Source organism: Phocoena sinus, chromosome 5, assembly GCF_008692025.1.
Source record: "Phocoena sinus isolate mPhoSin1 chromosome 5, mPhoSin1.pri, whole genome shotgun sequence".
NCBI classification, from domain to species: Eukaryota; Metazoa; Chordata; class Mammalia; order Artiodactyla; family Phocoenidae; genus Phocoena; species Phocoena sinus.
In genome coordinates, this window is record NC_045767.1 from 112,785,518 (window position 1) to 112,810,623 (window position 25,106).

Genomic DNA, 25,106 nt, shown 5'->3' on the forward strand with positions numbered 1-25,106 from the left:
GATAAACCCTAAGCTCGTTTGAAAGAAAACTGAACAGGGAGCCAGTGACTCGGGTTTGAGCTGTGCCTATGCTACGAACTGTTCTGTGATCTTGGGCAAGTAACTTCTCAGGATGTCCCTCTCGGTCTGTAAGATGAGTATGACCCAAAGGTCCACCTCACCGAGTTCTGTGAGGATGATTTTTAAAATGCCAGTGAAAGCATTTCCTCTACTCCATTTAGGGTGCTTTTGCTATCTCCGGGCTCCTTCCACTCTCGCCACTTTGAGATTTGGTGCATCACGACCCAAAGGCCTTAAGCATCACCACAATTGCCTGACCGTCTCTCCTCATACACACCCACGTCCCTCGCGGTAACTGAGTCTGCCGAAGGAAGTCTCGTAGCTGAAGTCACACACTCCTAAAGGCCAAGAGAAAGGGACAGAAGGCTCCGATTCCAGCCGGAGAGACTTGAGAGCCGCCAGCATCGTAGAAAGTCAGGAAAGATCCTCTATGCGCAAGCGCAATGGCCACCCCGCACCTCCCCTCCCACGGGAGAGGGCGGGCCACGACGTGCCCACGTCGGACGCACTGCCGTTCGCGAAGCGTGCGTCTGCGGCGTAGGACCCGCCCCTTGGGGAGGGGAGGGGTTTCTGCCTGGCAGAGGTGGGAGCTCTTGCAGTCGTAGGGGAATAGGTTTCCTGTTCCGGTTTTCGGGCTCTGGTTAGTCGCGTGGAAGTGCGATCACCTAGACAGTTTGCGCTTTCCGTTCACCAAAGCATCTTCCCTTTGGTGATACAGGTGCAGATTTCGGCCGGTGACTCTGCCATGCCGAACTTGCGGCCCAGGCCCCGCCGAGGCGCCGGACGGGGCGCCAGGGCAGCCGGGCGGGACGAGCTGGTGTCGCGGTCCTTGCAGAGCGCAGAGCACTGTCTGGGCGCCCAGGACTTCGGCACCGCCTATGCCCACTACCTCCTCGTGCTCAGCCTAGCGCCGGAGCTGAAAGACGATGTGAAGGTGAGGAGGGCCCTTGTTTCTCTCACTTGCAGGCAGATCCTGTGTTCTTCTCGTATAAATAAATGAATACATAAATAAATTGGATGGGGGTACTATGAGTGATTGGTGGTGGTTATTAATGTTTACTGTTCACCCTTGACTCTTCTTTTGTTCGTAACCACAACCAGCGTATCAGAAAATATTGTCTGCTGCACCATCGAAATATATATCCAGAATCGTATCCCTTCTTACCACCTTCTTTTTTACTCCCCTGATTCAAGCTTCAGTCATCTCCTTCTGACTTTTGCAATAGGCTCAGGCTCGAAAGTAGGCTTTCTCCTGCAGCCTACCGCAACACAGCCAGTATGAGCTTTTCATAATAAAAGCCAGATGATGTCATTTCTCTATTTCAAAACTTCCATTTCATTCAAAATTACGAAGGTTATATTGCATGAGGCCTCAGGTGATCTGCCACCTCCTATATCTAATTCTAACAAGTCCCTGCCCCAGGCCCTTTGCACTTGTCTCTACTGTTACGTGGAACGAATGTTGAATTAAGTTTGGGATTAGCCTAAAGTAATCATTCGATGATGCATTCTTTAAGTTTCAGTTATTGGATTATTTGTGAGTTATTCTGTTGAAATGCTGTACATTTTTTTCCAAGTTATTTCAGAATCTAAATTTCAAAAAGTGATTTAACTTAATTTTGCATTCAACTTTCAGCCTGAAGCTACTTTGCTTTATTTCACCCAGGGTTTCTCAACCTCAGTACTACTCATATTTTGGATGGAATCTTTGTTGTGAAAAGCTGTCTTGTGCATGGTAGAATGTTTAGCAGCATCCCTGACTTCTACCCAGTAGATGTCAGTAGTATATAGACATTTAAATTTCAGGATCAGCTGGCCTCAGGGAGGAGAACGTGTTATGCTGAGATACAGTTTGCTCTTTTAGGTAGGCAGAAGTAGAATAATGGATCAATCCAAGTGCTTTTTCCTCAATTCTTTGTTCGTTAGTTTCCTCTTTCCTAAAACAGGGAACATATCTTTTTTTAAATTTAGTGTGTATTAAAAGTATTATCTAAAGTTTGTATTTCTTTGCCTGGTGTTCAGTAGGGTTAAGTAACTAGCTCTGTTTCCTGCAGAACAGAGTCCCATATTTCTTTGCAGGGTCCTCTGCGAAAGACCTATCTCTTTAGTCTTATTTCCTTCTACTCCCCATCCTTACACCTCAGCCATACCAAGTTGCTTAGCTGTAAATTCCCTGATTCATTTAATATAATCTGTGTTTTTTCCCCTCACATCCTAGAGTCTTCTTCCTTTCCTTGACTCTCTAGTAAAATTTATCAAAATTCAGTTTCAGGTATACACTCTTCTGTATAAAATATGTGAAGATGATATAAAGTGTGTTCCTGACTACAGCCTTCTGTCTTTGCACTGGGTTGCAGTGTGGAGAATGTTTGGTGGAGGTGTAATTGGAGCTAGGGTGACAGTGGGAAGACTTCCTGTAGTCCAGCAAGTGGTTACAAGGATCATGTTGTAACAGTGTGGGGGAGAGGAGGTGACAGATTTAACTATAATGAGAGAGAATTGGCTGGGTTCCAAATTAATTGTACTGGAGTTAAGGTGGCGTTCTAAGGTGACTTCTTAGTCTGAGGTTGGGTGGTACCTTAACCTTATATCCTGTGTGAGAGAATACGATGGGTTCAGTTTAGAACATTTTGAATTTTTTCAAAATTGTATGTTATATTTCTCTCTATGAGGCCTCTCTGAGGATAGGAACAGGATTTATGTTATGTTGTTCTTTGGTATTCTTTGCACACCGATCAGGAAATATTTGGGTTGAGCTGAATTTGAGATGGCTGAGGGTCCCTGGTTGAGATGACCAGTAGGGAGTGGTAACTATGGGTCTGAGGTTCAGGAGAGAGGGTCTCAATTGGAGATGTAGATGTAACATCTATTAACACATAGGTGATAGTTAATGCACTGGGGATGCATGAGAAAAGAGAAGCCGGTCAAGGAAGTACCGCTGAAACATAGGAGCCCACAAAAAAGAGGTTGGTGGAGAATATGATACGGCAGCCAAGTATGGACAGATTTTGCAGAGTGGTCAAACTGTCTTAATTCTGAATGTTACTGCCATGTAGGTGGTAAAATTTATGCATTTATGCATTTGTTTATTTAGCAACAGGGCCTATTAAAGCTAAATTAAACTTACGGTGATTTTCAGTTATAACTAAGTTTTATTTTCTGTGGAATCTTCAACCAGTGTTGAATATTCTTTCATCTTTTTTTTTTTTTTAACGGCCACGCCATGCGGTTTGCGGGATCTTAGTTCTCCGACCAGGGATTGAACCATGGTCTCAGCAGTGAAAGCTCAGAGTCCTAACCACTAGACAGCCAGGGAATTCCCTCTTTCATCATTTATGTTACTGACTAATTTACTGTTTTCTCTTTTGTAAAGGAAACTTTTCAGTATACGCTCTTCAGATGGGCTGAAGAGCTTGATGCACTCAGTCGAACACAAGACCTACTTGGTTGCTATGAGCAAGCCTTGGAACTGTTTCCTGATGATGAAGTGATTTGCAATAGTATGGGGGAGCATCTCTTCAGGTATGTAGTGTTTTCAGTATTACTAGTTAAGGATTATTCTGCATCAGTCCAGATCGGATAAATTGTTGTACACTAATTTGAACATGGGAAGTTTAATATAAACAATTATTAATTATAACGGGATCAGAGTAACGAAGGTTGGCTAGTAAGAAGAGAACTGAAAAGAATATAGGAATAGCAGATATAATATGTAATAATATTATATGTTATACTACATAATAGCCACTGCCCCTGGGGCTGAGATAGAGCATCCATGGAAGAGTTCCTCTCACTGGGCTGAGATCCAGACCTTGTTGGAGAGGACATAGCCCTCATTCACAGGATGGCAGAGAAGTCACTGTGGTCCCTTGCCAGGGAATTTGTTGTAAATCTCTTCTCTGGAACTTCCTGGAAATTTGCTGTTTCCTTTTGTAAGAGTGCCGTTCCCTGTTTGGGTTCCAGAACGTCTTTTTTGCTTAAACCATACCCAAAATGAATAGTCCGATTCAATCTTTAAAACTGGCAGAACGCTTAGAGGTGCTTGTGAAGAAGTATGAGTGTAAAAGGGTTCTACTAGGGCTTTCCTGGTGGCGCAGTGGTTGAGAGCCCGCCTGCAGATGCAGGGGACATGGGTTCATGCCCTGGTCCGGGAAGATCCCACATGCCGCGGAGTGGTTGGGCCCGTGAGCCATGGCCGCTGAGCCTGCGCGTCCGGAGCCTGTGCTCCGCAGCGGGAGAGGCCACAGCAGTGAGAGGCCCGTGTACCGCAAAAAAAAAAAGGGTTCTACTAGCTTAGTTCTCTTCAGTGTGTGGACCACACACTGGTGTGATCCACAGATTACCAGTCAATGACAGAGGAGTATAAAAATTGTGAGTAAACAGTTAGAAATGTATGTAGCAGTTTGGCATTGCTGTAAATCCAAGCATGTGGTCAGGGAACTCCCTTGTTGAGAGCATGGACCCCTCTGCTGCTGAAGTCTGGTGTGGGAGTTGCACACTAACTAATCATGTACATTACAAGTGTGTTGGTCTACAGATACTTTAAAAGGAAAGGGAGTTCTTTATCAGAGATAGTTTAAGAAACACTGTTCCGGATGGTTTGATGGTTTTCCCCCCCTGTCTTTTATTATTGATTTGCTCACATCTAATTTAGTAGTAGTTTTTTGGGTGACTCACCTTTAACTTTTTTCCTTAGACACAATGCCTCTCTTTTTGCAGTCATATTTATTTGGTTTCTTTTGTATTTAATTAAAAGATATAATAATAACAAGTGCAACTGGTATAAACTGGTCTGGCAGCAAATACAACTGACTTTTTTTTTTAAATTTAGACTATTTATTTACTTATCTTTTACTGAAATATAGTTGACTTACAATATTATATTACTTTTGGGTATACAACATAGTGATTCTGCATTTTTATAGATTATGCTCAATATAAAGTTAATATAAAATATTAATTAACTGTATTCCCTGTGCTGTGCATTACATTGTTGTCTTAATTATTTTATTATTATTTTTTTAATAGATCTTTATTGGAGTATAATTGCTTCACAGTACTGTGTTAGTTTCTGTTGTACATCAAAGTGAATCAGCCATATGCATACAGATGTCCCCATATCCCCTCCCTCTTGTGTCTCCCTCCCACCCTCCCTATCCCACCCCTCTAGGTGGTCACAAAGCACCGAGCTGATCTCCCTATGCTATGCTGCTGGTTCCCACTAGCTGTTTTACATTCGGTAGTGTATATATGTCGATGCTACTCTCTCACTTAGTCCCAGCTTACCCTTCCCCCTCCCTGTGTCCTCAAGTCCATTCTCTACGTCTGCATCTTTATTCCTGCCCTACAACTGACTCTTGATGACCATTCAACTCAATTGCTGAGGGAAAAGGTATGCAGGCACAGCAAAGAGGCACCTCTTAGCCATAGGTGTTAATATCTTTTACAGAGGGAGTGGTTTTTAGAAACCACTGGTGTTCTAGAAAGTTGTTTAAATGGCGGATGGCTAGGAGAGCCTCTACTATACCATAGTAAAGTAGCAATTCATAGTCAGTCAGTTGTTAGTGTCCTGGAATGCATAAATATAAAAGGGATTCAGAAAGGAAAGAAGTGAATGAGAATCGCAGTCCTCACAGAAGGCTTCCCAAGGAGATGGCGCTTGGGTTGGGTAGGATCTGGGGTGCCGGTGAGGGGTTCTCAGGCCAGATGAGTGGCACGAACAAAGGCGCTGTAACTGATAGTATGTAGTTGAATATCTTGTCTGTTACGTTTTACTCTAGAATGGGCTTCAGAGATGAAGCAGCCGGGTATTTTCGTAAAGCAGTGAAGCTAAACCCGGATTTCAGTGATGCAAAGGAGAATTTTTATCGTGTTGCAAACTGGCTGGTGGAGCGCTGGCACTTTCTCATGCTTAATGACACCAGGAGGAATATGATTTATAATGCAGCAATCCAAAAGGCGGTTCGTTTGGGCTCCAGAAGCGTTTTGGACATTGGAGCAGGAACTGGAATACTAAGGTTTGTTGGAATTGTGTTTTAATTATGTATACCTATATACTAATGTAAATTAAGGATTGTACCAAATATGGAAACTGTAACAGCAGAATTTAAAAGTAGAGTTTATTTCTCATAATCTCGTTATGATTATTCATGGAACTATTATTATTATATTTTTCACTATAACTTTTACTTAATTAAGAACTCGACGTAACCGCCAAGAAAAATTGGGGGTTATCATTGAAATTTTAAATAATGAATTTTAAGAGTACTTTTTACATCAACATTCTGGTTGAATCTAGTTGTTTAAAGTCTATTAGCATTCTGCATGCCAGTTGTGTTTTAATAAGGTGAATGTCATGATTTATTGTGTGATTTATTGCTTGACAAAAATATTAGTTCATTTCTTAAAATGCAGAACGAATAATGGTTGTGTTAAAAAATAAAAGGAAAACCTCATGTTTAAGCATTATAATTCCACTAAAATTTGAAAGATTACAGTAGATTATTTTTTCTTGATGGAACACTTTTTCCTCTTGTAGCATGTTTGCTAAAAAAGCTGGAGCGCACTTGGTGTATGCCTGTGAGTTATCCAAGACCATGTATGAACTTGCCTGTGATGTAGTGGCAGCAAACGAGATGGAAGCAGGGATCAAACTTTTACATATGAAGTCGCTTGACATAGAAATTCCAAAACACATTCCTGAAAGGTATTATAATATGAACTAATTTTAGTTTTTATAATCCACTATTTTTTTTAAAAAAATTAAGATATTCACATTTCTAGCTTCTAGTCCAAACAAAAATGCTAAAACCCTTATATTGTAAAGATGCAGATATAGGATAGTTTAGCATAAGATTGATTTCATAGTAAGGTCATTTTCTTGATAAAAAAAGATTTAAAGATCTTGAGAAAAATTTGTGGCAAGGGATTTAATACATAAACTTCAGCTTTAGCAAGTTACTTTACCTTTGTTAATTTCAGTGTTCTAGTTGTCCTTCTGTGTGGTCAATAACTATTTAAAAATTGTACTTAAAAATAATGCGTGAGTAGATGAAGCTTGATGGGTTTAATCACATTTGGTGTTAATATCCCTGGCTAAAATGAAGGATAGCCTTTGGCTTTGGAAGCGTCAGCTGTCAATGTATTTTGGCTTGGGTCCTTCAAATGCTTTGAATATTATCTCATAAGTCTTAGCTTTTTAGTATGTTATTTCACCTTGATCCATATCACAAGGGGATGGAATTTTAGAACTAGAGGGAATTTAAAAATCATCTGGTCCAGTAAACTATCATTTTAGATACAGAGTTTTCTCTGAGTAGCACTTGCTTTACTACCTCTTCTGGGTAGTCTATCTTTTCATCTTACTTAAATTCAGTTTACATTGAAACAGGGCTTTTTTATACCCTGTCATCATTGAGACTATGATTTTAAAAAGTCTTTTTCCGTATACGTATGATAATATTTATACTTACATAATAGTTACGCTTTTCAATGGTCTCTACATATGTTCTCATGAAAGAAGTCCTGTTAGATTGTTGAGGCAGATATTATACCATTTTATAGAAATAAACAGTGTCCTCAATTGTCTTAGTCTGCTCAGACTGCTATTAACAAAATACCAGATCAGGTAGCTTAAACTACAGACATTTATTTTCTCACAGCTCTGGAGGCTAGAAGTCCATGATCATGGGTGCTGGCAAATTTGGTTTCTGTTGGGAGCTCTCTTCCTAGCTTTGCAGATGGACTTCCTGTGCGCCCTTACATGGCCTGTCCTCTGTGCATGTGAGGAGAGAGGGATCACTGCTGTCTCCTCCACTTTTATAAGGACACACGCCCTATCAGATTAGGACTTCACCTTTATGACCTCACTGAACCTTAATTACCTGTAAGGATCCTATCTCCAAGTATAGTCACGCTGGGAATTAGGGCTTCAGTGTGAATTTTGGTGGTACAGAATTCAGTCCAGAGCATGAATCAAAGTTATGTTAATTCAGTCTACATTTTTGTCACAGATGGTGTTGTAGAAGGATCTATTGGCTTTGAATTAAGAGATATGGTTCAGTAATAATAATTAATAATAATTTATTTTGACCTTGAGCAAATCTAGAGACTTGAAGATGTTGGAATAGATGATTTGAGATACCTTCCATGTTCTAAATATTTGCAATCATAAATATTGAAAAATTTTTAAATATATATAATACTGGGCTTAGGCACTGTAGGGGATACCAAAGTCTGTCCTCAAGGCACCTACAGTCTAGATAGGAAGATAAGGAATATTCATGAAAATATCTTTACCTTCTAATTACACAAATGAACGATACTGGCAGTAAGTAGTAAAGAGGTTCAGAGAAGGGAGAAATTTTTTTGGTGTGTCTTTGAGTGAAATTTTCTAGAAAGAAAGAATGGACAGAAGATCAGAGCTCTGTGGATTAGGCTTTTGTGAAAACTCACAGGTGTGGGTAAAGCAAGAGAAGTAACAGGAGAGGGACACTCAATGTTTAGAGGTAAACACAGCAGAGGTAGAGGAAGGATTTTGAGGGGCAGGCCTCCTCACCGGCACTAAATGTTATTTACAGATCAAGGAAAATTAGAACCGAGAAAGAGTATTCATTTTGGTAAGTCGGGGAGTCACTGATGATAGAGAGTATTTTTATAGAGTGTTGGGGATAGAAGTCCAGTTACTCAGGGTTAAGGAGGGGGACTGGTAAAAAGGTAATGGGTATGAACCACTCCTTAGGATTTAGGCAATGAAAGGATAATCCAAGAGGCAGGGGGTCAAGTGAAGGTTGTGTACTCCCACTGCTGTCCCCACCAGGAAGCTGCCGGTGGAGGACAGAGGAGCCTGAATCTTCCTCAAGATTCCAGGGTAGATATTAAACACAAAATGTATTAGAAAATTTTACATATGAACTGTTTCTATAATAAACTCTTCCTTTCTGCTCTCAGCTTTGACATCTTTTATATAAATAGCATGATATTTTACTTACATATATTTTTAAAAAATCATTCTATAGAGTATCCCTTGTTGTAACAGAAACTGTCGATGCAGGTTTATTTGGAGAAGGAATTGTGGAGAGTTTGATTCATGCATGGGAACATTTACTTTTGCAGCCAAAGGTAAGCAGCATGAAAACACTTACATCTGATTAAGAATTCATTATTCAGTAGATAATTTATTGAGCCCGTAGCATAATTGCAAATCAGTATGAGATACATCCCACTCTTGAAGTGCATACTGTACTGTTGGAAAGAAATCAGTGTGAAAAAACATTTAATAACATAGTGCAGTGTATACTTGTGTGCCCAAATGGTGTATATAGGCAAAAAACACTCCAGGACGGAATTCTTAGGAATTGAGATTACGTTATGAAGGGATTGACTCTGGAATTCTTGAGTAGGGTTGAGAAAGGGAAGTACTTTCAGTCTCACAGCCTTCACTGCTTGTATTTTTTGGCAGATTATCAAAAGGGAATATAGTGATAACTGGCGTGGTATGGTTTTAAGGTACCAGTTGGACCCAGGCTACTGCTTGGACAGGACTAATTCTTATAATTGCCAACTTATATTTTGCGTTGAAATCCTCTACTGTGGCCCAGTAAATTGTAGATTTGGTTTATATGTATGTATTATGAATGAAAGGATTTTAACATTTAATAAGAATTTAATACTTGCAGAAAATGATTTGGATTTAAAATAGCTAATGAAAGGTTGAAAGAAGAGCAGTTTGTTTTTCAAGTAGGTAATGGTGATTTTGGCCTCTCAGTTAAAGTCACACTGAATAGTCTTTTGTTGTATGCAGACTTAGAGATTTCTAGCTCTCACCTCCCTCCCTCCCTTCCTTCCTATTTGTACTGGAAAAAAAGAAAACAATATATATGTATACACACACACACACACACACACACACACACACACACACATATAGCAATGAAAATAAAAGAAATTTTTAAAGGAAAAAAACCCCTTAACCTGCTTATCTTTTTTTTTTTAATAAACTTCTGCCTTTCCCATGATGAGCACTTAATTTTTTTAAAGTTATTTATTTTAATTTATTTATTTTTGGCTGCATTGGGTCTTCATTGCTGCGTGCAGGCTTTCTCTCGTGGCAGCAAGTGGGGGCTACTCTTTGTTGCGGTGCACGGGCTTCTCATCGTGGTGGCTTCTCTTGTTGTGGAGCACGGGCTCTAGGTGCACGGGCTTCAGTAGTTGTGGCACATAGGCTCAGTAGTTGTGGCTCACGGGCTCTAGAGTGCAGGCTCAGTAGTTGTGGCGCACAGGCTTAGTTGCTCTGTGGCATGTGGGATCTTCCTGGACCAGGGCTCAAACCTGTGTTCTCTGCATTGGCAGGCAGATTCTTAACCACTGTGCCACCAGGGAAGTCCTGCTTATCTTAATTATTGTTTTTTTGAGTTTTTTTCTGATAAATTTTCATAGCTTACCATCATACACACATATTTTGACATAAATATAACAGAATATAATTTTTTTATTGTTATATTTTTAGACCAAAGGTGAAAATGGTAATTGTGAAAAATATGGGAAAGTTATACCGGCAAGTGCTGTTATATTTGGGATGGCAGTAGAATGTGCAGAGATAAGAAGACATCATAGGTAAGTGATTATTTAAATAGTAAATATTAAAAAATAGTAATTTTAAGGTGTAGACTGTACTCCAGAGGTTATTTAGTGGACATTTATTCAGATGAGAATGTGTAGTTTTCTGACCTTTAAATTCATGATGTTTATTCCAGTCTTAATTTTCTTTTTGCTTTTTTTAAACTTTCTTCGAAAATAGAACTCTAGGATTAAAATCAGCTTTCAGTTTTCTAGTGGAAAATTAATTTTGATACAACTTAGTATCCTTTTGATGTGTGATAGATTCATGAGAAAAATACTAAGTTAAGACTGATTTTAGAGAAAGTGAAGTAAAAATTTCCAATGTGAAAATAATTTTATTTCTCCCATTTTTCTCTTCTTAATAACTATTGATATTATAATGTTTTCTGGTTGGGTGCGATGAAATTTTAGGATCTTTCTACCCTTGAGATTCTGAGATTTATCACATGTGATACAGGTGAAAATTTTTTTTAGTTATAGAAGTTTCCTGGTTACATTTTTTTCTTGAACATTAATGAATTTTTTTATTTTGCTAAAATATTGATCCATAGTTTTTTGGAACTTTTTAAGGAGGCCCTCCATCTGATAACTTGATAGTGTTAAATGTAACATATTTACATTTTAAGACATACTGATGAGTAAAAGAAGAAAATAAAAATCATCCCAAAGCCTCACTAGTAGGCAACTACTGTTCATCCTTGTTGGATGAATACACCACAGTACATTCCTCCATTTTGCTGGTGATGGACATTTAGGTAATATCCAGTTTTGGGAGTATTGGAAATAGCACAGCCATAAACATTCTTGAACATTCTTTTGTTGGTGATATGTATGAATTTCTGTTGGCTGTGTTCCTAAAAGTGCAAATGTCAGACACTCTGAGGTTCCCATATTAAGAGTGAATCTAGAATAGTCATGTTCATCTTGAGCAGGAACTACGGAAGTCTTCCAGAGTGGTCTTGTTAATTTTCTATTCCTACCAATATTGCATGAAACTATTCTTACAACACTTATTTTCCCCATTCTGGTGGTTGTGTAGTATGGCTTTAACTTCATTTCCCTGGTGACTAACTTTTCATATGCTTATTGGTCATTTGGATATGTTCTTTTGTACAGTGTCTAAGTCTTTTGCCTATTTTTGTGTTTCTTTTATTGTGGGAATTTAAAAATATATTTTGGATATTTGCCCTTTGTTGAGTAATGTATTACAAATCTTTTCCTACTCAGTGGCTTGCCTTTTTACTTTCTTCCTGGGTATCTTTTGATGAGCAGAGTTCTTAATTTTAAGGTACACTTGTTTATCATTTGTTTTCCTTTATAGTTAGTGATTGTGTTTAAGAAACCTTTGTCTATGAAGCTTTATTGCATTTTTATATTTATTTTTGCTGGATTCAGTATTATATGGTGTTAATTGATTCTTAAAAAAACAAAAAACCAAACCCGTCTTTCTCCTTTTCCTCTCTTATTCCCCCTCTTACCAGGGTGGGTATTAAGGACATTGCTGGGATCTGTTTGCCAACCAGTGTGAAATTTCAGAGTCCAGCGTATTCTTCTGTAGATGCTGAAGAAACAGTTGAACCTTATACAACCGAAAAGATGAGTCGAGTTCCTGGAGGATATTTGGCTTTGACAGAGTGCTTTGAAATTATGACAGTAGATTTCAACAATCTGAAGGTAAAAAAAAAAGTTCAATTACTGTTTGTTTTTAATATATATAAATTTATTTATTTACTTGGTTTTATTTTTGGCTGCGTTGGGTTTTCGTTGCTGTGCGTGGGCTTTCTCTAGTTGTGGCGAGCGGGGGCTACTCTTCCTTGCGGTGTGAAGGCTTCTCATTATGGTGGCTTCTCTTGTTGCAGAGCATGGGCTCTAGGTGCGGACTTCAGTAGTTGTGGCTCGGGGGCTCTAGAGCGCAGGCTCAGTAGTTGCGTTGCAGGGGCTTAATTGCTCCGCAACATGTGGGATCTTCCCGGACCAGGGCTTGAACCTGTGTCCCCTGCACTGGCAGGCGGGTTCTTAACCACTGCACCACCAGGGAAGCCCCAGTTACTGTTTTTAAGCATTAAATTTCATGCATTATTTTAAATAGTTAATACATAGGACAGTCTTTATGAGTTTGCGTGGGATTCCACTGACTATATGTAAAGAAAATGATTAAACGGTAACCAGAATTCCCTCCTGAAATTATTTACTTACTGTAAATACAGAGAAAAAGATCCCTAAGGTTTCTGGGAATGTACAGTGAGCCTGGAGCTTTCATGGGTTTTCTTAGGTGGCTCTTAAAACAGTGTTGCAATACAGTTATAATTATCCTGTGCTATACAGATGAAGGAACTATAGCTTACATTAATTCCCCCCAAATATGAATGTAGGGGCAGGAGTTATAACCTAGGTCTTCTGACTCTTCTCTGTGTCATCCTGCCATTTCAAATTAACAGTATTCCTTGAAATGAAACGTAATTCAGCTCTCTAGGTTGTATGTGACCAGCCATCTTGGCTTGCCAGGACTGAGGGTTTCCCCAGAGACAGTCTTGGGCAAACCAGGACAAGTTGCTCTCACCCTGGTGTGTCTGTGTGGGTGGTGGAGGGGTGCACTACACAAAGAGCCCAAGGAAATTGAGAAAGGTTACATCGAGTCCTTCTCTGGAGATCTTCCTGTAAGGTTAAATGTTTAAGTACATTAAGCTTTTGAGATGAAACTTTCCTGCGCACAGAAGACTTTGTGAGGGTCATTTTAGCCTAAGATCTTTGTAATTTAATGAAAGCTTTCCCCTATTAATTGTTACTAGGTTTTTTGTTTTTTGAGGTGGTGTGGAACTCAATTAACACTTTGGCGTTGATTACTGTGGCCGAGCTTCATGAGCATTTCTTTTCTGATGTAACAATCTTCCAATGGGGAACAGTACAATCATAGCTGCTGAGTACTCCAAAGCTATCCTTTTCTTATTTTAATTTTTATTTGCCACACACACACGAAAACACCTTATTAAGACTCTAATTTTGAAAATAATATCTGCCTGTTTAACATTTTCAAGTAATACAGTAGAAAAGAAGAAGAAAAAGTATATTTTTTCCTTTTTAAAATCTAGGCCCTTCTTTCTCCAGGTCACCAGTTGAAATACCTCTTTTCAGACTTGCTTTTCTAATCTTCTACACACACACACACACACACACACACACACACACACACATTTTTTTTTTTTTTTCTTTTTGCGGTACGCGGGCCTCGCACTGTTGTGACCTCTCCAGCTGCGGAGCACAGGCTCTGGACGCGCAGGCTCAGCGGCCATGGCTCACGGGCCGTTCCGCGGCATGTGGGATCTTCCCGGACCGGGGCACGAACCCATGTTCCCTGCATCGGCAGGCGGACTCTCAACCACTGCGCCACCAGGGAAGCCCCACACACTTTTTTAAAACAAAATAATCTCTATTGCTTTGCCACTTGCTACCTTCATTCAACACTATGTTATGGACTTCTTTCTACATCAGTAATATGTGTCTGCCTCATTGTAATAACTGTATGGTACTTACTATCATATACCATATATCAGAGCTTCCCATCCAGCATGCCTTAAATGGTTGTAGGTGTGCCAAGATACCGATCCCCTAAGGGTGCTGGGCAGGACTGGGAACTTACAGAAATGGGAATTGATATGATATTGGGGCAAGTATATAATGAATGTCTAAAATCCTCTTATTCTTTTAACATTTTTGTCAGGAACTAAAAAGTCTTGCAACTAAGAAACCTGATAAAATTGGTATCCCTGTTATTAAAGAAGGCATACTCGATGCTATTGTGGTTTGGTTTGTACTCCAGCTTGATGATGAACACAGTTTATCCACAAGTCCTAGTGAGGAAACATGCTGGGAACAGGCTGTCTACCCTGTACATGACCTTGCAGGTATATCTTGTCTAATTTTTTTTAAAATTAATTTATTTTATTTATTTTTGGCTGCATTGGGTCTTTGTTGCTGCGCACGGGCTTTCTCTAGTTGCGGCGAGCAGGGTCTGCTCTTTGTTGCGGTGCACAGTCTTCTCATTGTGGTGGCTTCTCTTGTTGCGGAACGTGGGCTCTAGGTGCGCGGGCTTCAGTAGTTGTGGCACGCAGGCTCAATAGTTGTGGCACACGGGCTTTTTTGCTCTGCAGCATGTGGGATCTTCCTGGACCAGGGATTGAACCCGTGTCCCCTGCATTGGCAGGTGGATTCTTAACCACTGTGCCACTCTTGTCTAATTTTTGTTGTTGTTGTTGTTTAAAACTTTTTGTTTTAACCCTCTAAGCATTTGAGTCAGTGTCAGAAAATTCACTATGAATATGAAGTTTCCAGTCAAGGGAGATTGGTTAAATCTTTCAGAATTTTCTGTTTCTTTTTTAAAAGTAGTTTTAAATAATTAATATATGTGGTTAAGAAGAGAGACTAAAATTGACATGTACACACTGCTATATTTAAAATAGATAACCAACAAGGACCTACTGTATAGCACAGGGAACTCTGCTCAATACTCTGTAATAACCTAAATGGGAAAAGGATTTGAAAAAGAACTAGGTACATGTGTATGTATAAATGAATCTCTCTGCTGTACACCTGAAACTAACACAGCATTGTTAATCAACTATATTCCAGTATTAAAAAAAAAAAAGACTAAAACACAACTCTGCTGCATACCACTCAAAAATACCTATCATTAAACCATTTCTTCAGCTCTGATTACTCTAGTTATCAGTAAATAAGAGAAATGCTGTCCATTTTTTATGGAACACAGCAGAAAAGTACTGCTTTTAGTGCAGGAGTTCTTACCACTTACAGAATCTGATAGCGTCTGTGGAGCCCCAGGTCCTAGAAATATGCACAGAACTTTCATAGAAGTACAGAATTTTGCAGTTTAAAGTTCATGAATCCATGGACTTACTCAGGGATGTCCTATATTAAAGATATTTTTTGTATAGAAGTTTTTTACTAGCAATTTTATGGGTTTCAATATAGTTTACAGCAGTTGTATTATATAGAAAAATTCTACCTTTTTAAAACTGGAAGGTAATAAATATTTACTTCTATGTAGTCTCTATTTACTTCTATGTAGTCTCTTAATCAAGGATCTAATTTGGCAAGGTCATTAAGTCATGGAATCAATATAGTATTGTGGCCAGTATGAGTTTTGGAGTCAGTCAGGTAGATTTGAAATTGGGTCTTGGCTACTTACTGACTTCCTGGCAGACCTTGCTGGTTATTTCTTAGAGCTTTTGTTATGTGATGTATAAAAATGGGATGATGCTGCGAATTCCTTGTTGGTCCAGTGGTTAGGACTCTGCCCTTTCACTGCCTAGGGCCAGGGTTCAGTCCCTGGTTGGGGAACTAAGATCCTGCAAGCTGTGCGGCGTGGCCAAAAAAAAAAAAAAAAAAAGAGAAGATGCTGCCTATGTTGCAGGATTGTTGTAGGAATTATTAGACATACTAGGTATAAAATGCCTACCATAGTGACTGGCACTCAATAAATAGCACTTTAAAATTTTGCTTATTCTAACTCTCTTTCAGTAACTTAGATGGTATTTTTTTTAAAAGTCCTTCTTTGGGAAAGGATATTTTAAATGTGTAAACACAAGAATAACATCTTGTATTTCCAACTGGCTCTATGGCTAATAAGAAGGAATTGCAATTATACATTTACACTTTAAAGTTTTACCACGTGTGAAAGCTCATGGATAAGAGCATGATACAGTCTTTATTGTAGGACTTAGTCCTTCCTTATATTTTCAAATTCCTAAACATGCAAGGATATCTAAGTACTTACAGTTAAGAGATATTACTGACAAGGTGCTACTGAATGCTGCCTTGTTCTTTGGGAAATTTCTCTTAGAGAAAAGGATGTCCCTTTAAGCTAAAGTGAGGTTTGGTGCTGATCCCTGAGTCTCATTTATCTTTGTTATTGTTGGCTTCATTACCAGAGATTGAGAGTCCCCTGTAGTCCTTCCCCCACTGTAGGGCGCGGCCGGATAGCCATTACGCATGCACTAAGTATGCCGCTAGGGCGTATGCACCTAATATGCTAATCAGGTTTTGAAGCAGTGGCCTATCCAAAGTCCGGCTTGCGAAATGCGATAACCATACGGACGAATCAGGGACTTACACGAGTCCTTAAGCCCTTATATAAGCAGACAGGCTCGAGCGTACGGGGTCTTCCTTCCATCCGCCCGAAACCAACCTGTACTCCAATAAAGTGTGATGCGAGAAGAATCTAGCGTGTGGTGATTCGTCATTCTGCTGGTCAGAAGCGGCTCGCCGCACCCCACCCTCCAATTTAGGGACATTGATGGTACCTAGTGATTACAGTAAAAGCACTGCAATACTGATAGTTAAGGTCCAATAATGATCTCTTGAATGCCTCTATTATGCTGTAACTCAATTGGATCTTCTAACCTCAGTTTTTCCCTATGTAAAGCTGGAGGGATTTTCCTAGTTTTGTTTTTTTGGGTTTTTTTTGAAATGAATAGATTAATTCACTTCTTTTAAATCAATAGATGCAATCCTTCCTGTCGTGGTTTAAAAAATGACAGGAGGACGGAGGTGTTTGTGTGATCCTCAGACTTATAAACACTCGTATTCATCAATTACAATTTTTTTTCTTTCTTCCTGTTTTATGAAGACTACTGGATAAAGCCTGGGGACCAGGTGACGATGGAAGTGTCTTGTCAAGATTGTTACCTAAGAATCCAGAGTATCAGTGTCTTCAGTTCGGAGCATGAAATGGATGTTGGGAAAGGTTTTACCAAGAATAAAGACTTGCTGCCTTTAGGAAATGAGGCTGAACTCTGTAGTGCCCTGGCCAATCTTCAGACCAGTAAACCAGATGCTGTGGAGCAGACTTGTGTTTTGGAATCCACAGAAATTGCTTTGCTTAATAACATCCCATACCATGAAGGCTTTAAAATGGCAATGAAGAAAGTGTTGTCTTCACTGACTCTGGAGAAACGGGGTCAGGCCATGGATACTCAGTGTCAGAGTAACGAGATGAACTGTGAAAGTGGACAGAATAATTCTGAACAGAGCGTCCCTGAACCTTTGTATGTGTTAGATGTGTCTGAGGGCTTCTCTATTCTGCCTATAATTGCTGGCACACTCGGGCAGGTTAAACCTTACAGTTCTGTGGAGAAAGACCAGCATCGTATGACTCTGGACCTCATATCTGAAGCCAATCACTTTCCTAAAGAAACACTTGAGTTTTGGTTGAGACATGTGGAAGATGAATCCGCGGTGTTGCAAAGGCCAAAATCAGACAAGCTGTGGAGTATAATTATACTGGATGTCATTGAGCCATCTGGGCTCCTTCAGCAGGAAATAATGGAAAAAGCGGCAATATCCAGGTAAAAACACAAAATACAGCCTTTGGTTTATTTGAGCTTAGACTTCATGTAAGTTCTTTTAGTTCTTTAATGATGTCACTGCACAAATGAGTCGTGATCATTGTGTGTTCCTCAAGCATTGCTTTTCAGGGCCTGTGACTTCTTGTCTTTCTCTTTCTGTGCATGTCATTACTGAATTTTTTATTTTCTTTAAAGGATCCTCTGCCCTGCAGGTGTGAAGAGAGCCTGCGTTGGGATTGGACTGCCTGTGTATAATATAGGGAATTAATTAGAGCTCTGTAAGAACAGATAAGACATTCAAGGGTAAATAAGGAAAAATCAGGTTTCATCTTTATAAGAAAAACTGATGAGAAACACATAGTATGAATCTGATGGTGTATTGGGAGAGCTGAGTGCTGCTTGGGAACAAGTCCTAGTCCTTTTAGGTCCTAAAATCTCTATAGTACAGTTCTGTCCCTAAGGAATTTGTCCTTCAGTTTAGGTTACTGGCGACAAACTTGACCCTAGTATTTAAAATTGAAAGCAAATCTGGCTAAGCTTCCAGGTTCTTCAGTTGTGCTGCTCAGATCTGAAAAGATGGCAATATTGAACATTTGGGGGCCCAAGTTTAAGTAGAATGAATTTATAAGTTTTAAATTTTGTGGTATATGAACAGGGCTGGTTTTGTAGTACAGGAGCAGTGGTGGAAATGCAGACCAAACTGCAATAGCAAAAGGCAAATTGTTCAGGAAAAAACATTTGCTTATATAGTTAATTATATTTTACGTTTTATATGCATTTTCTTTTGTTAACCACACTTACCTTTTCTTATGAGGTAACTAGTAAAAATCACTGCCATTTTCTAGTCTTTAAAACAATCTTGTACATATCACAAATTATGGGGATATAGAGGTCTGACATATATAAATAGAAACATACACTCTCTTAAAATTTTGAACAGATGTACTTTAGGTAGAGTATAGAACAAGGAGCTGGAAGGGTGGGTTTGAATCTAGTCTCAGATTTGTCTGTGAATTCCTGAAGTAGTAAAAATGTTTTTTTTTTTTTTTTTTTTTTTTATTATTATTTATTTATTTATTTATTTTATTTTTGGCTGTGTTGGGTCTTCGTTTCTGTGCGAGGGCTTTCTCTAGTTGTGGCAAGCGGGGGCCACTCTTCATCGCGGTGCGCGGGCCTCTCACTATCGCGGCCTCTCTTGTTGCGGAGCACAGGCTCCAGACGCGCAGGCTCAGTAGTTGTGGCTCACGGGCCTAGTTGCTCCGGGGCATGTGGGATCTTCCCAGACCAGGGCTCGAACCCGTGTCCCCTGCATTAGCAGGCAGATTCTCAACCACTGCGCCACCAGGGAAGCCCGTAAAAATGTTTTAAAGTCATTTAATATCTCTCGTCCTCAGTTTCCCTCATCTATAAAATGAGGGATACTGGATTAGATGCCTTTGAAGGCATTTCAGCCCTACGAATTTCTGACACAGATGAGGTTTGACTTATTTGGTAGAATCACCTCGGAAAGGTGTACAATTTACCTAATGGTTTATTTATTTTTAGTTTTGATTTAATTCTTTTTCTAATTTTTTTTTATTGTGGTAAAATGCACATAAAATTTTTCGTCTTAACCATCTTGAAGTGGATAGTTCAGTGGTATTAAATACTTTCGTAGTGTGGGGCAGTCGTTTCCCCAACCATCCTCGGAACTCTTTTCATCTTGTAAAACTGAAACTTTATACCCATTAAACAATAACTCTTCATCCCCCCGCCGCCCCTGCCAGGCCCGGGCAACCACCATTCTACTCTCTGCTTCTGTGAGTTTGACTCCTTACCTCATATGACTGGAATCATGCAGTGTTTGTTGGTTTTGTGTGTGCATGTATGTGTGCGAGACTCTTACTTCACTTAGCATAATGTCCTTCAGGTTCATCCATGTTGTAGTATATGTCAGAATTTCCTTCCTTTTTCAGGTGGAATAATCTTCCATTGTATGTATATGTCACATTTTGCTTATCCATCCATTAATGGACTGATTGGTTATGTTAGTGGGAAACAACTTATGTAAAGCTGCCTACAGTTCCCCTTCAGTGTTTCTCAGCAGAGGGAGGGGTCCTGTTGGCAGTTTGGGTGGGACGGTCTTTTAGGGGGTGGGGTGGGGTCAGTTCTTAGGTAGGCCTATCCTCTTTGTGTTGCAGGATGTTTGGCACCTCTGGGAACTAAATGCTAGTAGCACCCGCGATCACTGTTTTAGCCAGTGTTCTCCCCGTCCCGCAGAACAGTTCCTGAGTAACAGTGGAGAGCCAGTGCTCTGCCCTTCAGCCGAAGCTCCTGCACAGGCCCTTACCAGATGCTCCTGGAGGTGTCAGCTTCCCTTGCTTCTGGGGTCAGAGGTGTGCAGCAACTCCCACCCAAGCCTTTTATTATTAGCTTTAGCCGCTGACAGTGGGGAGGCCTCATGACTGGTCAAAGAGGATGCACTTAGGGGTTGGGAGGATAGATTGTATTTAGGATGAGGATAAAGGGCATCTGTCTCACTGGATACCAACCCTCCCAAAAAAAGGCAAGGAAAAAAAATAAGCCACTACACAAACTTAAGTATTCAGTTACCTTTGCTAACATTGTTTTAAAATGTTCATTATTAACTTTTATTCAGTCATACTACATTAAAATACAGGAGAAAGTTTAAAAGCCTGGTGAGCTTTTTTTTTTTTTTTTTAAATTTAAACCCATTTTAAAACACTTCGTGTTGGATCACAAGGAAACAGCGAAGAGCTTCTTCAGAATTTTTGCCATTTACGGTTAGAGTTTTGAGTTGGAACATATATATATTTTTTTATTTCTGAAGGCACAGATGGTTCAGAGATATTACTTGGCTTTGCAGAGGATTGCGTTGAGTCTGGCAGCTGCAGTGGTGTAAGTGACAACAAACCACTCAGTGTCAGTAAAGCTAAGTGGAGTTGCAAGATGATTACTGTTTCATGACTAAGAAGCATTCTTGTTAGTAACGGTAACATTGAGTTAAGAAGGATTTGAGTTAAGATTTTAGATTAAAATAGTGTGAACACGGCCTTTTAAAATAATTTGCATACTTGCTTGTGTGTAGTATTTATCTCTGCATGGTTGTTAGTACTTGATTCACCTTTTCTGACTTTTCAGGGTTCAGCAGATGGGTTTTTTTTTTGTTTGTTTTTTTGCGGTACGCGGGCCTCTCACTGCTGCGGCCTCTCCCGTTGCGGAGCACAGGCTCCGGACGCGCAAGCTCAGCGGCCATGGCTCACGGGCCCAGCCGCTCCGCGGCACGTGGCATCTTCCCGGACCGGGACACGAACCCGTGTCCCCTGCATCGGCAGGTGGACTCTCAACCACTGCGCCACCAGGGAAACCCCAGCAGATGTATTTTTGACATCTTGTTTAGCCTGATTTCTGATTACCCCCTAAATGACCTAATGGTATTGCCCTCCCTCCCTCCCTTTATGGCTAGAAGTTTGGCTTTTATTAACCTATGTGCTTTTCGTTTGCTGATTTAAGAGAACGCTACCTTTTTGTGGCTATTTGGGGGTGGAGGGAATTAGTCAAGCAACGTAAAGCTCTGTGGCTAGTCTCTCATTTGAGACTTTGTGATCTTAAGAAAAATTAGATGTTTTTATTTAAATGGATCACAATTAGCAGATAACTTCAGTTGTTTAGAAATTTTAATAACATGGGTTGTCAGGATTAAACTTCATGCATTTGAGGAAAATGGGTAAGTTTCTCCACTTATTTAGGAAGATGTTAAAATTTTATCTGGTTTGGTAAAGGTATAGATTGGAAGTTTTTGATAATAGCTGTGTGGTTTTTGTTGAGGTATGTAATTTTACTAATTGTGGAGATTCAGTTTCTATCAGACTTCATCTAAAATGCTAAAAAGTTGGTAGGAAAGGAATAACGAAAATGAATAAAGCATTGGAGTCAGAGTGGAGTCCACTTTTGGGCTAACCTATATATATATATATATATATATATATATATATATATATATAGGGACTCTCTACAACTTAAATGATCACATACTTATATTTAGTGAGGAGAGATTATCCTGGTTTCGGATCATGACTTGTCTAAGTCAGACTGAGGCCATTACACTCAAGGAATCCTCTCTAACTTTCTTTGCTGATTCTGTGCTCATGAAATGACCTTGTTATGATTTGGCTCCCTATTACCTAGTCTTTAGGAAGAGCAGCCTGTGTACTTATTGTAAACGTTTCTGTCAGCTTTTTATTTTGAAAGATTGCAAACTTAAAGAAAACATGCAAGAAAAGTAACAGTGAACACGAGGCTACTGTTTTATTTGTTGAACCATTTGACAGTCGTTGGCTTCATAACCTCCCCCCTTACCTTAACATTTAGCGTGTATCTCCTGAGAACAAAGGCTTTCCTCTGCATATCACAATACTATCACACTCAGGAAACTTAACATTGATAAAATACTATTATTTAGTAGGTAGTCTGTATGAAAATTTCCTCTGCTATCCCAGTAATATTCTTTATTGCTTTTTTTTTCTCCCCAGTCTAGGTTCTAATCAAGGGACATGTATTACATTTCGTTACCATGTCCTGTTGTTATAATTCAGTGGTTGTTCTGGTTTTAGACATTTTTAAATGGTTGAGATAATCAGTTTACTAAAAGCAGAATGAGGAATTTGAAACTAACTTAAGAGCAGAAGGGCCAAAGTGGTTTTGAGGAATGGGGTGTTTTTATAGTTTGTCAAGATTTCAGTGATCTATTCAGGGAGACTGCATGGCATACAATTTTAGAAACTTGCAGGAACTATTTTTTTTAGATACGCATTGGTCAAACATTTAGTCCTGTATTTTTATAAATAGATCCTTACTGACTAGAAATATTTAAGACTGAAAGCTTACTATGAAAGATACCTACGATAGATAATACAAAGTCCAGCTGTCTGTAGTAGCCTGTCCTAGAAGTTCAAGTGGAAACCGACTTGTAGAAATGAGGGATTTAACGTTTGATTGTAAATGTGGCGAACGATGAAAGTGCCTTACAGTATCCTCCACGTCCGTTTCCTTTGATGGCAGTAGGTGACCCCCCCCACCGCTCTCATGCCTCCCACACAGCTCAGGTGTGTGGAAACAGCCCTGTGCATGTGGCGTGGGAGCTGCCTTGGCTTGAGAGCCTTACATCTCACATAGGAACTTCTCCCCGGGGCATAGCTTCCAAGTCCCAGCAGTAGGAACACGTGGTTACAAGTCATCCCACACTCAGGGAAGCCCAGAGGTGGTGTGGCTTCCCATCAGGCATTTATAGTTTACAGTTCTCTCAATCCAGGTGCATCTACCTATTAAGAGGCATTTAAAATTTTTTTAAATCATAAGCAGTGTTGCTGATAACACAGCTGACATTCCACCTTTTAGGGATTTCCAGGGAAACAGAAGGTGAATCCAGGATCAGCTGTAGGAGGAGAAAGGGTTTTGTTAGCCCTTTATTCACACTTTTAATAGAGTGTTTGGATTTTTAATCACTTTTTTTTTCCCTTTCAGAGTGTTTAACTTTTTATTTTGAAAAAATTTCAAGCTTACAGAGAAGTTAGAGAATAGTACAAAGAACCAAATATGTACCTTACACCCAGATTCACAAATTGTTACTGTTTTGCCACATGTGCTTTAGTATCCTCTGTGAACACTTTAGAGTAAGTTCCAGATATCGTATTCTTTTACCCCTAAACACCTTGGTGTGTATTTTGTAAGAAAAAGGACACTCATTTATATATTCATCACACACTTAACAAAATTAGGAAATCTACATGGACACAGTACTGATATCTAAGGGAAAAATCTTACTCAGATTTCACCATTTGTTGGAATAATATCCTTTATAGCCTTTTTGTTCCTGGTCCAGAATTCAGTCTAGGATCGCACATTGCATTTAGTTTCTTTAGTCTCCTTTATTCTGGAACAGTTCCTCAGTCTTTTTTTTTTTTTAATTTTATTTTTTTATACAGCAGGTTCTTAGTTATCTATTTTACACATATTACTGTATATATGTCAATCCCAATCTCCCAATTCATCCCCCCCACCCGCTTTCCCCCGCTTGGTGTCCATATGTTTGTTCTCTACATCTGTGTCTCTGTTTCTCCCTTGCAAACCGGTTCATCTGTACCATTTTTCTAGATTCCACATATATGCGTTAATATACGGTATTTGTTTTTCTCATTCTGACTTGCTTCACTCTGTATGACAGCCTCTGGGTCCATCCATGTCTCTACGAATGACCCAATTTCGTTCCTTTTTATAGCTGAGTAATATTCCATTGTACGTATGCACCACATCTTCCTTATCCATTCGTTTAGTTTGTCGATGGGCATTTAGGTTGTTTCCATGACCTGGCTGTTGTAAATAGTGCTGCAGTGAACATTGGGGTGCATGTGTCTTTTTGAATTAATGGTTTTCTCTGGGTATATGCCCAGAGTTCCTCAGTCTTTCATGAGATTCGCAGTTTTGAAAAGTGCAGGCCTTTTATTTTGTGGAATGTTTCTCATGTTTCTTACTAGAGTCAGATTACCCATTTTACAGAGGAATACCACAGAAGTTTTGTCACAAAGGCAAATGGTGTTGCTTTATCCCATATTGTTGTTGTGAATTTAGATCAGTTAGTTTAAGTTGTATCCATTAGGTTTTTCCACCCTAATTTGCTATTTTCCCTTTGTAATAAGTAAGTCATTTATGGGGGTGATACTTTGAGACTATGTAAATATCCTTTTCCTAATCAAACTTTCACCCACTAGTTTTTTGGGGTTTTTTTTTTTGGCTGCACTGTGTGGCATGCGGGATCTTAATTCCCCAATCAGGGATCGAACCTGTGCCCTCTGCAGTGGAAGTGCAGAGTCCTAACCACTGGACCACCGGGGAAGTCCCTCACCCACTAGTATTTTTTTTTAATTAATTTATTTATTTGGTTGCACTGGGTCTTGGTTTTAGCAGGCGGGCTCCTTAGTTGCAGCTCGCCAGCTCCTTAGTTGTGGCAGTCAGGCCTCTTAATTGTGGCTCCAGGCCTCCTTAGTTGCAGAATGCAGGCTCCTTAGT

At 39.6% G+C, this 25,106-nt stretch overlaps 1 protein-coding gene and 1 non-coding gene across 4 annotated transcripts in view; one reads left to right on the forward strand and one right to left on the reverse strand.

Moving 5' to 3' along the window:
* Positions 1-613: 613 nt before the first annotated feature.
* Positions 614-25,106, forward strand: part of PRMT9 (protein arginine methyltransferase 9) — a 33,125-nt gene continuing 8,632 nt past the window's right edge. The window contains exons 1-9 of one of the 3 annotated variants that reach the window (XM_032632294.1): positions 614-994; positions 3,434-3,582; positions 5,841-6,077; positions 6,599-6,766; positions 9,098-9,180; positions 10,568-10,674; positions 12,162-12,354; positions 14,399-14,582; positions 17,324-18,041. In XM_032632294.1, coding sequence (XP_032488185.1) covers positions 10,637-10,674; positions 12,162-12,354; positions 14,399-14,582; positions 17,324-18,041 — 1,133 coding nt within the window. In that variant the 5' untranslated portion in view covers positions 614-994; positions 3,434-3,582; positions 5,841-6,077; ... (1 more) ...; positions 9,098-9,180; positions 10,568-10,636. Of the gene's footprint in view, positions 995-3,433; positions 3,583-5,840; positions 6,078-6,598; positions 6,767-9,077; positions 9,181-10,567; positions 10,675-12,161; positions 12,355-14,394; positions 14,583-17,323; positions 18,042-25,106 lie in introns of all 3 variants that reach the window. The other 2 variants (XM_032632292.1, XM_032632293.1) reach the window with 2 other exon arrangements.
* Positions 24,860-24,932, reverse strand: TRNAG-UCC. The gene has a single exon. It is a non-coding gene; the product is annotated as a tRNA-Gly (tRNA).